Genomic DNA, 17,730 nt, shown 5'->3' with positions numbered 1-17,730 from the left:
AAATCTACAACATTTGATCACAGCGGTTGGAAATCTCTCTCTCAGAACAGTGAGCATGGCAAATTCAAAATCAACATGTATCACTGAGGGTTCCAGTTGCATATTCTTTGAGTTGCAAATGTCATTTAAACATTTCCACAGCTTTCTATAAATATCTTCAGACTGACCTGGCAAGAGGGCATACACTAATGGAATATAATGCCCTTTACACAATCCATGTATGGTGTATAGTTGGTAGAAGAACTTCGGACAGCTCTTGAAGGTCCCATCAACGAAGATCTCTTCAGCATTGTTCGCCAGAAATGCAAGATTAGTAATACATGAAATGATAACCATACCAGAATATGGATTATTTTCAAGGATGAAATCTTCACCTTTCGTCGTAGTTGTATTCATAGAATTTAGAGCACGATGTACTTCCTCACGAGTTTTAGGCAATACAGGATACGCTTTCCGTCTTTCTCGGTATAATGATTGTGCTATAGATCTTAGATCACCTGATTCTAGCTCATTTTCAGGAAATGTATGCAACTCCGTTCTAATGAGCTTAGATGGCCTTGCCGTCATGTCGTCAGTCGCCTTCCGTTTCACCTGTGCACGTAGTTGTTGTCTTTCAAGTTTTCTTTCTTCTTTTTCATGGTTATGCTCCAAATCAACTGGAACAATGGCAGTCACTGTGTTGTCTGTTCTAAGTCTACCTTTACATTTCTTGTTGGTACATCTCCAAGAAATGCATCCGTCCACCAATGTACTGTCCACTCTGTATTTATATCCATCGTGCATCAAACACTTCTTGCCTTTGTTTGTTTGGGAAATCGTAAACTCTATAGCTGCAAGTTATGACAACACAGGATTGACTGTCAGGAAACAGCAGCAGACTGAACAGGAAACCATCGAGACAGACACTCGCGGTGGTCTCGGTGAACAGTGTGAAGCATTATGACACACCGAATGATTCTCAATGACACAGCGAGTGAACGGATTAACCTTGCCGCGCATTTGATAGTACTTTAAGGGTGAGTTTCGAACGCGGTCGCTTTCTCGAATCCGCGCTTTTGATATGAGCGTATATCAAAAGCGCGGATTCGAGAAAGCGACCGCGTTCGAAACTCACCCTTAAAGTACTATCAAATGCGCGGCAAGGTTAATCCGTTCACTCGCTGTGTCATTGAGAATCATTCGGGTTTCGTAAAACGCCGCAGCAATCCCATGTTTACTTTTAGTTTGCTCTTCTCTCGTCCAGCAGCTCACACACCTCTACATCAGAGGCCACACAGTCACCATACCCACGCACTGCACGCCGCTGCATGCCCTGGCCCATGAAATTTCCCTTATTCTTTGCCTGTCCCATGTATAGCAAATTTTTATAGATGTATTTTCTAATGTGGTATTGCAATATGTAGTGTTTATTTCCCTTCATGATATGTTTCGTCTAATTTCCTTTTAATTTTATTATTACTATTATTATTATTATTATTATTATTATTATTATTATAATAATAATAATAATTATTATTATTATTATTATTATGATTATTATTATTGTTATTGTTATTGTTATTATTATTATTACTATTACTATTATTATTATTATTATTATCATTATTATTATTATTATTATTACTATTATTATTATTATTATTATTATTATTATTATTATTATTACTATTATTACTATTATTTTATTATTATATTATTATTATTATTATTATTATTATTATTATTATTATTATTATTATTATTATTAATATTTGCATTTGCAGTATATTTATTGTAATTTCCTTAGCTTTAATCTTGTAATTATTATTGCTATTATTACTAGTCTAGTTACTCAAATAATTCTTTAGATAGTTTACCTAAAATATTGCCAATTGGTGTTGGTGTAAACAATATTCATAATTATGTACATATATGTGACTGTCGGGAAGCTTCGGCTTGACAGTCTCTGCCATCTTTCTTCTTTTGTAAACATGTCTTTCTCAAATGTATTTATGCAAATACTTACTTACTTACTTACTTACTTACTTACTTACGTCAAGTTTGCTGCTGGCGGAGTGATACACCTCCCTGACGGTGAGAAGGTGCCACCTCATCATTAATTTCCTGCATTATTTTAACCTTGTATGTAATTTTTTTTAAGTCTTGATGGTTTGTGATGAAAGTTAGTGTTGTAATAGTATGATTTATGGTTTTAAAAGTACAATGGATGTACGTATAGTTTAGCAACAGCACCAACGCCCCATCTTAACTATACTACCGCCCTCCGCCCCTCCCTCACTCCCTCCCTCCTCTCGGCTCTGCGTCCGTCCTTGTGTAGTTTTCGTGGCCTTCGTGATGAAGTATAGAAGGTTTTGATAACATTACTCAAGGTTTTAATCATAATAGATCTCAGTACACTTTAAAAATCATTGTCTTTTTATGTATTTTTATGTAGAACTAGCGCTCCCTCCCTCTTTCTGTCCAACCCACTCTCCTTTCGTGTCTTCCACGGTGTCTCCCTTTCGTCCACCTTTCCACCACCACATATCCGGCCATCTCCGCACACCATAACGAATCTGACAACGGTATATCTGTGAGCAAGATTTTTTATTCACAGTAAAATATTTTCTAAAGTCAGAGAATCCGTGAAACTACGCGCATTGCATCCTGAATAGTTTAGTAGATACGTATTTGAGGGAAGTCTTTTTGAAATACATGTAATACTCAAGTGAATGTAGATGGACGAACCTTGAAAAATGTATATATTTGTAAGAAACTCGATATTAAATATTGATATGTTTGACTATTTCAAACTTAAAGAGGACGAACTCTGGTATCACTTAGGTTAGAAAGGCAAGTACTCAGCCGCTACCAGCGCCACCTCAGCCTCACTATAACTAAATTCGGGAGTTGGAAGCAATGCGTGAAGGAAAACTTCTATAACCATGTCGTGTTGCCCGCGTCATCTCCGCCACAGGTGTCTAAAGGGATGCCACTCAATGACCGAGAGGAAGACGTAACGAAATGTAAAGGCGGCGGCTAAACTCTGCAAAAATAATGTTCGCAACTTTTCGTCACGACGCACCGCCGGAGGAGCGTCTCAGAATTAAAAAGTTTAGGTATTAAAGTTCAAAAGTGGTGACGGGCGGTAGTCCCTCGCGACTGAGAGAGAGAGATTATTATTATTATAGTTTATTGACAGAATTTTGCGATTACAAGGAGCTTAAAGTAAAAATCATTTCACTAAAATCATTATATCATATAAAAAAGAGCTACAAATAAAAATCCTGTCCAGATAAAATTAACCAATTCACATTGCAAAAAACAAACTTTCTCCAAACTTAACTCCTAAAAAAAATTCAAACTCCCTTTCTTTTAAAAAACAAGAACATTTTAGCCGTAAAGCTTTAACACATCGCAAACATAATCACATAAAGTGCCTAATAAAAAATTCAAACTCCCTTTCTTTTAAAAAAACAAGAACATTTTAGCCGTAAAGCTTTAACACATCGCAAACATAATCACATAAAGTACCTAATTTACCCTTATACTTCATTAAACTGGTAAAACTACTAAAATCCAACATATTATATCTAGCCCTACAGTCCCTTGACAAAGAACAATTTAACAAAACATGAGACTCATCTTGTACTGCATTACTATCACACATACACAGTCGCAACTCTGCTGGTATTCCATTCCTTCTACCTGTCTCAATTTTTAAATCATGTGACATTAATCGAAGCCTCGTAAGGGCCTGCCTTTTGTAGTCCGGGACAAACTCATTGCTGACATAAACTGGATGTACTGATAGTTCAGGGTTAATTACTGATCTGTACGCCACATACTTAGATGCCGTCTCGGGTTTTTCTCTAATTTTTATTTTGACTATATCCAGTGGATTTACGTTATCTCTATACTGTAGTGCCTTCATCACAAATTGATACCCTGGAGTATTAGCTACTCTGCACAACTCAAATGCAACATAGAATGGTTCTTCAACGTTCGGTTCCCTTAACTTTGATTCTAGAAATTTCCTTCTCCTTTTTGCTATGACATCAAGTACAGGTGGAATACCTGATTCAATAAGACACATGTCGGGGCTTGTAAATTTCCTTACCCCTAGCAAGTTCTTTACTGCTCTATTGTATTGAACAATTATCTTTCTAGGATTATTTGTCAACCATGTTTCTGAGCTATAAAGAAGGGCAGAAGTGACAGCAGCATCAAATACTTTGCGCTTGTATGTATATGGCATAATGTTATTTGCTGCACAAAAAATTGCAAATTTATTGAGTTGCATCTCATTCACGGTTTCGTGAAGGTCCAATACTGTGTTCATCTTTGCATCATCACAAATCCATGCCCCAAGGTAAAGATACTTATGAACACAGTCTATCTTGATGTTACGAACAGTTAACGGCAATCTGTCTTCATCTGTACCTCGCACTACCATAAGTTTTGTTTTCTTTTCATGAAGTACCATTCCATATTCTTGGCAATAATCCAACACTGCGGTTAACTTTCTCACACACATTTCTTTAGAAGTAGCTAGTATTACCATGTCATCCATAAGAAGGAGCGTATGTAGTTTCCCCAAGATTCCATCTGTATCTACACACCTGTTTATCATCCTAACCACCTCATCCATGTATATGGTGAATAAGAGACAACTCGATGGAGATCCTTGGCGGACTCCAACAGTGGCATCAATAGTTGCAGAACGTAACACACTTTGAGTACAGGAATACATAGCTTGTATAGCACGCAACATAACCTTACCACAACCACGTGATTTAAGCAATTCAAGCAATTTACCTCGAGGCACTCTTATCATATGCTTTGCTGTAATCTATGAATAACATATACAGCTTCTTTTTCTTATAATTAGCCAGGTCACATAATAATCTTAACGTCATTATTTGTTCGACACATCCTCGACCGCTTTGAGCACCTGCTTGACATTTATCAATACTTGTCCATAGTTTTAATCTGTTCAAAATTAAGTAATCATACAATTTTGCCAATGTATTCATAATGGATATGCCTCTGTAGTTTCCACATTCAAGTCTGTCTTTACCTCCTTTGAAGAGTACAAAAAGTTTGCTACAACCCCATGAAACTGGATAACACACATTAAGAAAAACAACGTTAAACATATGTAAAAAGAACATGATCCAGTTAACAGGTAAAGCTCTCATAATTCCTGGACAAATACCAACATAACTTTTTCTAACATTCACATCCTTGAGTACTTTATCTAATTCTTGTACAGTGAAAGGTTCGTCTAATACGGGTATCGTTGGAGTCGAGTCATCTATACATACAGTGCGAATACTATTAGTGTGACACTCATTATTTAACAAGCTCTCGAAATGGGTCTTTAGTTGATCGTCTTCAGGTTGTCTGTGTTCGTGCGTATCAATATTCCCTGACCAGTTAATGATGGCCTTCCATATGAACTTAGCATCATTTGTTTCTAATATCCTTCTCCAGCGCGGCAACGTTCTGTCCCACGTTTCTTCCTGCTGGTCGAGACGTTCACATCTGTTCCTACGAGCAGCTTCATGAATAATTTCACTGCTCGATCTGAAGGCTTCAGAAATATTTTCAATACTAACAGCGTCCGGATTCGGTGGATCGAGACTTAGCAATTCGGTACTGAAATCATGTAAGTTTACGGTGTCATATCTTGGACTTTTCCACATCGACTCGTTTGCACGTATTCTTCGGTATGACTCACCCAGACCGTTAGCTCGCTCTAACAGCTCTGTCGGGGAAACTTGAGTCATTTCTTTAGTAGCGAGATCTACGCAAATTGGGGCGTGGTCGGAACCTTTAACTGACTTGTTTACCTCGACCGAACTGACAAATCTTACGCAATCGGAAGTAACCACGCACAAGTCAATCTCCGATGTCCATCTTGATCCTCTTCTAAAAGATAAGTCACCTCCTAAGGTAGTTCCTTTTCTGTTCAGGTGATTCATCACAACCATATTGTTACTTCTACACATGTTACGCAACATACGCCCGTGACTATTCACTACCGGATCCTTCACACCATCATATCTATAGACACTTCCATCACCACACGACAACACATGTGATCCAACTCGTGCATTAAAATCACCTAAAACAACTACGTCACGAGTGTTCAAACACATCTCACTTAACGCTCGAAACGGTGAAGCTTCGCAATATAGTGAGTCTTCTGGAGGTATATAAACACCACCGAATTTCACATCTTTACACACCGATAAATTCACCCATATCATGTCATCTTCCTCCATGTTTACATTGGTCACATATTGCATCGACGCACATTTGATGAGCAACATAACACCACCTCTGTTACAGCCTACTCTTGACTTATTGTTATACATATAGAAACCAGGTACGCTTTTTTCATACGCACTTTTAACCTCTAACAGCCAAACCAGATCATATTGCATTAAGAACTTAAGAATTTCCGGATCATTCAATTTTTCCCTTACTCCACATACATTCCATGAACATAATTTCAACACACTGGTATTTTTCTTTGTATTCAGAAAAAAATATGGTGAAAACTTATCGATTACATTGCCATCCCTTAACAACACACGTCTTTTCCAATCATAACTAATAGACACACCCACATTTCCTGGCTTTTCTTTTTCTTCTCTTTCACGTTGCCTCAACCGCGCCATCTCCTTCCTCACTGCCGGGTGTACATCCTTCTTGACATACACAGAAGAGAGAGGTCCTTCAACTGATTTCAAGTTCTTTGCCATCCTCACGATCTCATTACGTTGATTTCCGTCTCCCACCACGACAAGAAGCGGTCGTTTCCTACGCTGGTCCTCTTTTCCGAGTCGTTTGATTTCCCACGCTGCAGGATCAACGTTTTGCTGATATCCAGTCGCTGCTATCACATTGCGTACTTTCTCAGCATCGTTGCACCCTGTTACATCGCTCTCTTCTGTCAACCCAGTAATAACTAAATTTCTCTTCCTCTCCTTGTTGTCCAAAGATTCTAAAAATAACTGTTTTTGTGAAATAATCTGGAATGCTTGGTCCAACTTATCAGACAACTGCTCCACTTCTTGTTTAATGCTGGCCATGCCTTTCACTTCCTCTTTTAAGCTTCTTATTTCCTCCAATAGATCATTATTAGATGGTTGTGTAGAGGCATCAGCTGTTAGTAGAGTTGCAAGCGCTCTCTTTAGTTGTGGGTTTGTCATTTTATTTATATCTGTTGGAGCCAACGCTCTGACAGTAGCTGGATCTTCATAGGTTGTCATGTTCACTTTGTTACGCACTTTATGACCTAGGTGCTGGGGCTTAAGTGCTGGGGGAGACAACAACCAGAGAGCAGGGATTGTGGGCAGTGTAGTGTCGTCTGCTAGTAAACGATCTGCGCATGCGTGGTTTCTACTTGCACAGGCCAGGAGGGGGTGATATAGAGGTGTATGTAATTTCTCTTATAAAAAGTCTATCATTCAGCAAGTTCGGCATTCACATACTTCACTATTCACTTCCCCTCACCTTTATAGGCAATTCAGTTCCAATACAGGGCTGTAGGACTAGTCTTCCCTTCAAATATCAGCGTCTTTTGTGGAGCCGTTCACAAGGAGTGTTCACGTTACGAGAGAAAAATAGAGAGAGAGAGAGAGAGAGAGAAATCTAATGGTTCACATTAAGCAGCCATTACTAATAACATTTTCCCTCTCAAGGCAGCAGCGGCGCCACAGAACATCCATCTAATTGCTGAAGGACTGCAGTGAGTCGTGGTGCTCTATTCACCGCAAAGCCTCCCCGGTGATCCCTTAATAAATATGCAAAGTTCCCCAAACAAACACACAAACACACAGGGGTCGCGCCTTCCCCTCCGCACACAACTTGTCCTGACTGGTTCACCATGCAACAGTGACCTCCTCGTGCTGGCTTGAGAAAAAGAGCCGCGCTTCCCGGCGTGGGCGGCCTCCTGTCCCTGAAGACACCCTGGCCTTCACTTCCTGTCCCTGTCCCAGCGGTGGCCCTGACCACCTGTCCCTGGGGACGCCAGGCTGCGTGGCACTAACCTCTTGTCCCAGGGAACGCGGGACTGACGTGGCCCTGACCTGCTGTCCCTGGAGACAAGGGATTGGCGTGATCCTGACGAGCCGCTTGCTCGGTCTCAAGCTTCAATTGGGCGAAAATCAGAAGGCGGCGGCAGACACTTGTTGGTCTGCGAGGCTGGGGAGGCCGGGACAATCTTTCGTAAGTTTTATTGCGAGTCTGCTCCTCTCCTTCAAGTCTCCTGAATTGCAGCATAACTCACGCGCATTTCTCCCGTCAGTCAGGCGCTGGCATCGCGAGTCGCGGCGGCGATCAGGCAGGACGGGGAAGGGAAGAACCGACTGTCTGGAGGGAGCCAAAATAGCGAAGCTCAGACGAGACGGAGCACAAGAGGGAACTAATGACGGGAGCGGCCGAGGAATATGCATACGGCATATATAAAGGCCGAGCCGCTGCCGGTCAAGGGCCACGCTCTGCTCGCGTTTCCAGGCACATTGTGTGGCCGACGAGCGCACGCAGGCAACGGCAGGACGAGGCTTCCTGTCTCGTGTTCAGCAGCGCCTACCGTGCGTGCAGCCACAGTGTTTTTGTGTCTATAAAACATTGAGCTCTGCGGGGCGCCATCAGCTCCAACGGATGGATTTTCATAGACAGACACAAGTAGGAGCAACTGCTGGTACAAACACGCGCGCGCACGATGAAGCATTTGGCTCTCATGAACAGCCTTTCATTCGTTAGTATGAATTTGTGTTCTCTCACATCCTGTCAGCCATGTCCTATTGGCGCAATGGCTGCACTCGTCTTCCAATCCTGCCTGGGCGCCATTCCTCTTGATGACTCATGAAAGGAAGAATACAAGCATTCCTCTCAAGCACTTTGTGCATCATGGAAGGAGCAATACATTTCACCATTATCCTTACTATAAATGTTTTTCTTTTATCAATACGATCCTCTTGACACATTGAGACTATCATATTCCAATCTCACGTCACAATGGTTCACTGGGAATATGATACTCGCACAATATCAACAAAGACCAACTCTCGACCGGCCCACATCCTGTCAGGTCGCGCTCCTCCACCTCCCGCCTCCCACGCCACGCCACGCCACACCACACGCCACACAGCCAATTCAGCGACTTCCTCCCAAGCCTTCATTACATATAGGAGGCCATCACGGGGTAAATGTTAGGGTTTCCTGCCAAGCACAGCCACTGACACCACCGAGGCCAGGATACGGGGCAACCAATCACGATTCCGATCCAGGCAGAGAAAAATTGTATTCTCTCTCTCTCTCTCTCTCTCTCTCTCTCTCTCTCTCTCTCTCTGTGTGTGTGTGTGTGTGTGTGTGTGTGTGTGTGTGATCGAAAGTACTGGTGAAGTAATGATAGTGAGACACATGAAGTATTGCAGTAAGCTGTTGCAGAAGCCAAAGTGGTCAATACAGCAAGACACAGAGAGTGGCATCACCTTGCCGAGCTGGCCACGCATGCAAGTCGTGCCTGAGGAACGAAAAATAACGGAATCACGCATCGAGCTTGGCGCTGAAGTAATGGTACTTAACTGAGACAAGGGCTGGTTAATTCAGGCGAAGGGGAGACCAAAGAGCAACTCCTCAGTCGACAAGTTCTAAGTAGAGATCTGCAGAGTCTCATCAGCAGGTTAATGGGACTAGGAACCGTCTAATGTTGCGGTGATGAGAAGGGCGTCCGACTGTTTCAAGTACATCTGGAGGGGCGAGGAGGAGAGGGACACGCCGAGAGGTTTAAGATGACAAGGAAAGGGAGAGACTGACGAATGTTGGCAGAACAAGCACTGATTTGCCTCTCAGCGACCTCTGGGATTCCACGTGAGGGAGAGGATAAAGGTGTCGACATTGTTTTCGCTCTCTTCGGCTGATCAGGGCTCTGGTGCATGTTGGCTTCCCTTGGCTGATGAAGCCTGGATGACTGTTGGCTTGTCTTGTTTTTTTTGGGACTTATTTTCATGGGAGGCAGCAGTTTCTTTTTCCTATTATTTCCAGCTTACCACCAGCGCACTAACTTCGCCTCATTAGTCAAGCAGGTGTGTTCCGGGTTAAAGGTTCCTTCCCATTCCAGCTAATGACACAGGTAGCCTACTGAGCGGCGCCGTCACCCGAGACCAGGCCTTCGTCGCCCCCTAGGCCGCCAAGATTCTGACCGCACGCTTCCGGATCCCTTACGGCAAACAGTTTATAATCACACACACACACACACACACACACTAAGATGTTGGCTTTAGACCAGTTAAGAGAATCTACTAACTCAGTAATACAATACTACTGTTGAATGCTCTTTTTCACTTTCCCATTCGCTATCTAAAACCGAGCACTCTGTCTTCACCTTCTGTCCTGAACACCTGCAAGAACACCCTCAGATTCCATTTACCTTCCCCTGCGTCCCTTATCTCATAATTCTTTTTCCTGTATAGGGTATCTTTTTTCTTCACTGCTCTGGCTAATTTAGTACACCTTTACCTAAAATGTATTCCCCCTTTTGCTTTGTTTCTTGCGCAGACCCTTATTCATTCCTGTTCTCTTTCAGCTCAGCTCATCCATCATCCTTCCACCGGGAAATACTTCAACGTTGATTACTAAATGTACTCTGCCTGGCCGCTACATTATCAAAGATACGGATCTGTAAATAAAAAATAAATAAATAAATAAATGAAAAATAGTCATCACACACACTTGCATGAGGGAAAGTATTTTGCTTTGATAATTACCGAAATTAATATTTTATAAGGCTCGCCAAGAGGATTATGCTGAGCTGACTTTATATAAAACAACAAATAAAGTACTGCAATACTTAATATGAATTACGTAAAGCACTCACTTACTATATGGAAACCCCATTGTGACGATGCACGTGTTGAATTTTTCCCTGTCTCTGGATAGGACACGATAACAGTTTGTATCATGAAGGACTTCGCAAAGAAATAAGAAAAATAGATGAATACTGAAAGAAAGAAATGCGGAAGATGGGAGAGGCAGTATAGAAAATGAAAAATCAATGTAAAAGAATGAAATAAGAAGAAAAAAAAGGAAAAAATTACATAAGAAGAGGGACAGGATAACATACAAAGGACTAGAAAGCAGATCTACAGAGAAATGAGGAAGGGAATGATGAAAAAGAAAACGAAAATTTAAAGAGAGCCGGGAAAAAAAAAAAACAATCATTACACACGAAAAGTGAGAACTAAAAAGGTGTGTGTGAACTTACACACGTACATGCATCAGTGGTGCACATGAAGGTTACACAGTCACGCACACACACACACACACACACACACACACACACACACACATATACACACACAGTCACGCACACAGTCACGCACACACACACACACACACACACACACACACATATACACACACAGTCACGCACACAGTCACGCACACACACACACACACACACACACACACACATTCAAAAAGAAGTCAGGTTTTCTTGGCGTTGTTTGTTGAACACTTCAAGACGCTTTGCTTAGAAAATGGACTCTGCTCTCTTGTTAATCTTGAAAGAAAGGAACCACTTTGTATTCATCATGGAAATCTCGCCTCACAGGTGGTGGTGGTGGTGGTGGTGGTGTGTGTGTGTGTGTGTGTGTGTGTGTGTGTGTGTGTGTGTGTGTGTGTGTGTGTGTGTGTGTGTGTGTGTGTGTCACAGTGGGCACATCGCAAGGTAATCTATTTACAGATACACTTGGAAAAATGACTGGAGGAAATAAAGGACGTGTTTTCGGGTAGTATTCGTAAAAGAACAGTGTAGCGATATACCGAAAATAACACAAACCCACATCCTCTGTTTTCTAACCGCCACCAGGTGAGAGGAACAACAGCAGCAGCACAAGGCGGGTGTGAAAGCCAGAAGGAAATCAGACAGATACCCATTAAAGATTTCAATAACACACACATATACACAAGAAAAAAAATGAACAGAGCAAGCATCATTTAACAAAGCTTCAGTATCACCACACAGAACACTGAACAACACAGCCAGGCATCAGTTAGTAAGGTTTGAGTAACACCACACAAAGGCCTCAACAGCAGCAAAGAGTGCGGCACACCAGACCTAAGTTTGCCCCCGGGGTCCTGAACACACATCCCCGTGATATACAAACGCCTCTGTCTCATTTTCGCCCCCTGGGGAAGGCACATGAGCAGCGAGGCGCCTTCATTCCCGGCTGCAGGAGCTTTACGGCCGTTGAACAGTCATTCCCGCTGCATTCACTGGAGGTGCGCGCCGTAACCTGCCCATCAACACCACCTTGATTCCTAGCCTCAATTTTTGTTTCCCCAGAATTGCATAAGGAAGAATGGTGGTGGTGGTGGTGGTGGTGGTTATGGTGGTGGTTAGAGAGAGAGAGAGAGAGAGAGAGAGAGAGAGAGAGAGAGAGAGAGAGAGAGAGAGAGAGAGAGAGAGAGAGAGAGAGAGAGAGAGAGAGAGAGCCAGGCCTCAGCAAGAGATCTGGTCGTCCATAGCAGCCGATTCCCTTCCTCTCGTTGTCGGTACACACACACACACACACACACACACACACACACAATGAAACCATCAAACCGCGATCAGTGAACGTAAGGGCATTGCAGGACGCTCCTCAACTCCCTCCTTCCTTCACGCAGCGATGGTATAAGTTTGCTGGTGTGTGGCGGCAAGCTGCTTATTCTATATTGAACGCTCTCACCCCACCACACAATAATCCTTCGGTTTATCTCCTCTTTGAAAGGCTTCCACTTGCTTCTTATTTAGCTGCAAGTATTCCAGTGATCCTCTCGCTCTGCATCAGATGGCAAGGAAGATTTAAGCACCAAAGCGTACATACTTAAAAAAAAATCACATCAGGTGGCGCACAAAGATTTACATTCTTTTCGATAAATGTTCCTTAATTCCCGCCGCATCTTATCTGATGGTTGGTGTTGGCGGTCCCGAGGAATAACATTTATTTATAAACTAAGGTGACTGATTTTTTTTTTTTAAATATATACATTTTTTCTTCCCATAAGTAAGTGTAAATAACAAATAAATCTAGGCAAATCAATTTGTCGTTCAGGTGAAATGGCAAGCGGCAGTGCAGCCTCATTACTACAACACGACACGCACCAAGACATCAGCAGTGCCGGGACTCAATACCGGGAAGCAAGTATCAATGCTGGCGAGTGACGACGACCTGCAGACACATTCCCCACGTGACTAACACACTGGAGGAAGGGAGAGGAGTGAGGCTGGAGGGCGGCACCACCTTCCCGCCGCCAGTTCAGCTTGGGCACTGCTGGATCACCGCCAGGACGCGCCGCCAGAATTAAGGCATATGTTCCCTCTGGTCACAGCTTAATACAAACGCGGCCATTAATCACTGTAACACCTGCCGTTCACACACTCCATTTACACGTGAGAGAATTGCACTCCAGTGAGCCAGGGCGGTTAGAAGGGAGAGAATGTGAGGACACGTCTTGCTGTGGGGCGCAGGAGGGGCGAGATGGGGTGGGGGAGGGAGAGGAGTATTGAGAGTGAGGTGGGGTGAGAGGTGAGGCAAGAGCTGGTTGTGTGTTTTACGGAAGTGAAAAGTGATGCTGGGAGTGAGGTGAGGTGCAATGTTAGGAGTGGAGAGACACAAAGGGAGAAAGGGAGGAGGAGGAGGAGGAGGCAACTGCAGACGACCATCACCAGTATCTCCACTACCACTACAACCAACCAGCTTCACCACCAGGGCCACCACCCCCCCCTCCCAACCACAGTCGTCAGCAGCACCCCTGATCGGTATAGAAACTTCAACTGTACTTGATTTTATGAATATGTATGTCTTGCCTCAACACTCACCCACTTCACCTTCATGGCATCAATGTGTGTCGTGGACGAGGAGGAAGGAAACTGCCGAGAAGAAACGACGTCCAGGGAAGGGGAAGGCGTCACAGAGTGTGTGAAGGGTCTCCTTGCCTTGTGTCGTGATGGAGAGAGAGAGAGAGAGAGAGAGAGAGAGAGAGAGAGAGAGAGAGAGAGAGAGAGAGAGAGAGGTGGTTAAGTGCATATGTGTCTGCCTGCCTGTTCGTGTGTACCAGCTTGTGTGTACGTGTGGGCGGGGGCGATTCACCATAGTGGCCACAGAGTCATGAGGAGATAAAAACCGTGAGCGCTCGGGGAGGACACGTGACGCCAGGTAACCAGACGCCCAGTGATGGTGACAGGCTGACAGAATACCCTCCCAGACTTTCCATCTCTCGCTCTCACGCGGTAAAAAGACCACGACGACACGAGAACGAATCACACGCCTCTATTTACACCGAAAGGGCACGAGATACAAAACTAAAGACTTCCTCCTCGGTGCACTGCCCTCGGAATTACATACACATCGTATACTGAACTGTAAAGATAAACCTGAAATTATTTTTAAACGTGTAAAGAGGACAGTCATGAGCTGCATGAAAAAAAGGTGGGGGGGTTAATTACAGCTACGCGGAAAAAAAAAGTTATGGAAATGGGATTCCAGTCGCGGAGGTTAAATGAGATCTGGAGATGCCTTGATGCTGCGCTCTTCAAATCGTTCAAGACAGTAGAAAAAAGAAATGCCATCCATATAATTTACTCGTAGCTAATCATAAGAAAGAGAACTACCAATACAATAGTTTCTCACCCACACAAAAAGAGAGCGCATTAAAACCACATAATGGTTAACAAGATTAAACGGATTAGCAGAGGAGGGAGTGAGCAAACCTTCCCCGGCCATGATCTTACCCAATACTGAAGTGAATGTACAATAAACGGACACTCACTCTCCATCACACCACCACCACCACCACCACCACCACCACCACCACCACTGACACGGATATGAAGCATTGCCCTGATATTGGCAGGTCTCAAGTTTTATCATCCAGGAGGGAGGAAGCGAGCGGAGCGGGGAGGAAGCTGAGGAAGAAGTGAGGAGGAAGCAGAAAAGGCAAGGTGGGATGGAAGAGAAGGATAGGGTCAGGAGAGGAAAGGAAAGGGACGAGAGGAAGGGACGGAAGGAAAAAGCTGGGAGGGAGGGAGGAAGGGAGGGAAGAAGACTACTCGCATTTCATGCGGGTGAGTGAGGACGGCGCCTCAATTTGGGCGCCGTGGACCTTGCAGTGAAGAGCGCGGAATTCTGGTTTTATCCTCCGCCCTTCTCTTCTCCGCCTTGTACAGAGGAGCGCCAAAGGTGAAAGAAAGATTTCCACAGTTAATCTGCTTCCTCCACACGAGTTATTGGCTACACGAGTACATGTGCAACACGCGTTTCCGAAGACAGGTGACAAGGATTGGGCGAATAGCAGCACGTACGAGTATTTAGATACTAGGCGGTCTCTCTCTCTCTCTCTCTCTCTCTCTCTCTCTCTCTCTCTCTCTCTCTCTCTCTCTCTCTCTCTCGCCTCAGTAGGCAGGTCCTAGGCAATGAATCTCTCATACAACCTGGGGCTGTGAGACCACCGCTGTCCATACATAATTTAAATTATTTTAAACTTTAAATAAATAACATATTTCAGACTGTAACTGTTGAAGATGACACTGTAACAATAAACTTGAAAAGACTTGACAGTGGAAGGTGCAGAGGAAAGACTCCAGCAAATGTCAACACGGAAAAAAATCTTACAAGGTGACCTTTGAAGGTGTGAGAGGAACAGTGAATACACAGTTTAAAAGAAGAGATAAAAATTGACAAAATAAAACTGACAAATTAATTAACAAGGAAAAGACCAAGAAAAAAAATATATAAATGTTGAAAATATAAAAGTAAAAGTCATTCAAAATAGTCAGAGATTTCCTTTCAGTCAAACGAAGACTGGTTCTGAAAGACGGAGAGGATGAAGCCATTGACCATAAGAATGAAATGGCAGAAAAATATGCACGCATACTTTCAGTGTTTTAATATCACGATGAGAGCAGTAAACATTTCACCAGATGACAACGAACGCTGTAGCCTCTGCCCTTCAAGGAACGAAGCAAGAAAGGCCCGGGAGAGGACGGAATATTGGTGGATGTTTTGAAAGACGCGGGAACGCAAGCTCATTTATTTCCCCAGCACACACCAGGAGAAGCTTCCTGAATCTTGGTGCACTGCAATATTAATCATGATTACCGACCCCCTGGCTTAGCAATTATGTACACTCTTTTCTGCTGGGTTCCTACCAACGTATTAAAAATTAATATAATTTACATACGTTTCTGCAGACCTCTTAGTAATGCATTAACACGCAAAATTATAATAAAACAGCCACTGCACCGAGGAAGACTAAGGAGGAGGAGCGGTTCACCCAGGGATTATCTGTATGTAAGGAACAAGATGGCTGAGAAAAACCCGGACTTGTACTGTGACGCCTGGCTGCTGTGCTCGGCTCCATGATCCACTAGAACAGAAAACGATGCTAAGAACTGACTACAATTAGCGAACAAACACTAAACAAGCCCCTTACCTCTCGTCAGACGCCACCACAGCGCCACCGCCACAAAGACAACACAAAATTAACACCAAGAAATTAGTTATTGAAGGAGATAAATAGCAAATGGAGACTCACAGAATGGCAGTACGCGTGCAACACCTCGTCCCCTACAGCAGGATCAACAGAAAGGTCGCCAAGTACAGCCATATCCACAGGTCTTCTTTCCCTCCCCTCATTTACATCTGAACGTCTTCCCCTCGTATCCTCTTCACACAGCACGGCGTTTTACGAAAGCGCGGATTGGCATATCAAAAGCGCGGAAAACGTTGCTGATATATTGCTATCAAAAGCGCGTTAGAATATGACACACCGAATGATTCTCAATGACACAGCGAGTGAACGGATTAACCTTGCCGCGCATTTGATAGTACTTTAAGGGTGAGTTTCGAACGCGGTCGCTTTCTCGAATCCGCGCTTTTGATATACGCTCGATTGCTGCCGCCTCAGGACACTAGGAGCATTGCGGAAGCGCTGAGGAAGACATCACAACCCTTGACACAGCGAACACAACTCAGTACTGAGGCTGGCACTGGCTTCTCCCAACACCTCACGTGGTCATTGCAACAAAAGGAGGTTAGTGTTTATATGAAGTGACTAGACTTCCCCTTGTAGCAGGAAATTCCCTTCCCTACCCCGCCACCCCGCCATGACTGTATCAGCTGCTTACATATCAGCTGTGCCTCCTTTGTATCCTCTCTCACACTGCAAACACGGTCTTCGCGCACCACAGTAAGCCTTACTGGTGAAGTACACACGATATATTATGTAGAAGGCAATGAATCATACCACTTTGTCGAGGATAAATTTTCCCGCGCTTCCATCTTATGCTCCTCCCTCAATGTCTTCCTCCCCCTCGCCTCCTCCCCTCCCCTTCTCCCACTCCTTCACGTAATCCTCTCTCTTCACCGTCTCCTCCTCTCCCTTTGTAGATGTTTATATAAGGTTTTTACTCAGTATAAGATATGTTTTCGCATCTTATAATATGTGACACGTCATGTTGCTCAGAGAGAGAGAGAGAGCGTATGGAGACACGTGGCAACTATGTGAGTAATAAGTTTATTACATAATATTTAAGGACTCTTTAATTCATGCAACGATTACTGCTTGGAGGTCAGTTCAGTTAGAAAGCTTTGCTGGCTGTTCTGTATATCAGCGACTCGGTGTACGCTTCATCCTGCAGGAGTAGCCACCGATGATGCCACACGTCTCCACCACCCCAATTCATAAGCT

The 17,730-nt window shown here is 43.5% G+C and overlaps 1 protein-coding gene across 1 annotated transcript in view; it reads left to right on the top strand.

The window, feature by feature from the left end:
* Positions 1-16,578: 16,578 nt before the first annotated feature.
* The window catches only part of LOC135097206 (E3 ubiquitin-protein ligase arkadia-B-like), an 86,115-nt gene continuing 84,963 nt past the window's right edge, over positions 16,579-17,730 (top strand). Inside the window, exons 1-2 of the mRNA XM_063998982.1 lie at positions 16,579-16,637; positions 16,869-17,073. Coding sequence (XP_063855052.1) covers positions 16,579-16,637; positions 16,869-17,073 — 264 coding nt within the window. The remainder of the gene's footprint in view (positions 16,638-16,868; positions 17,074-17,730) is intronic.

Source organism: Scylla paramamosain, unplaced genomic scaffold, assembly GCF_035594125.1.
Source record: "Scylla paramamosain isolate STU-SP2022 unplaced genomic scaffold, ASM3559412v1 Contig14, whole genome shotgun sequence".
Taxonomy (NCBI): domain Eukaryota; kingdom Metazoa; phylum Arthropoda; class Malacostraca; order Decapoda; family Portunidae; genus Scylla; species Scylla paramamosain.
This window is presented reverse-complemented; position numbering and strand designations above follow the sequence as displayed.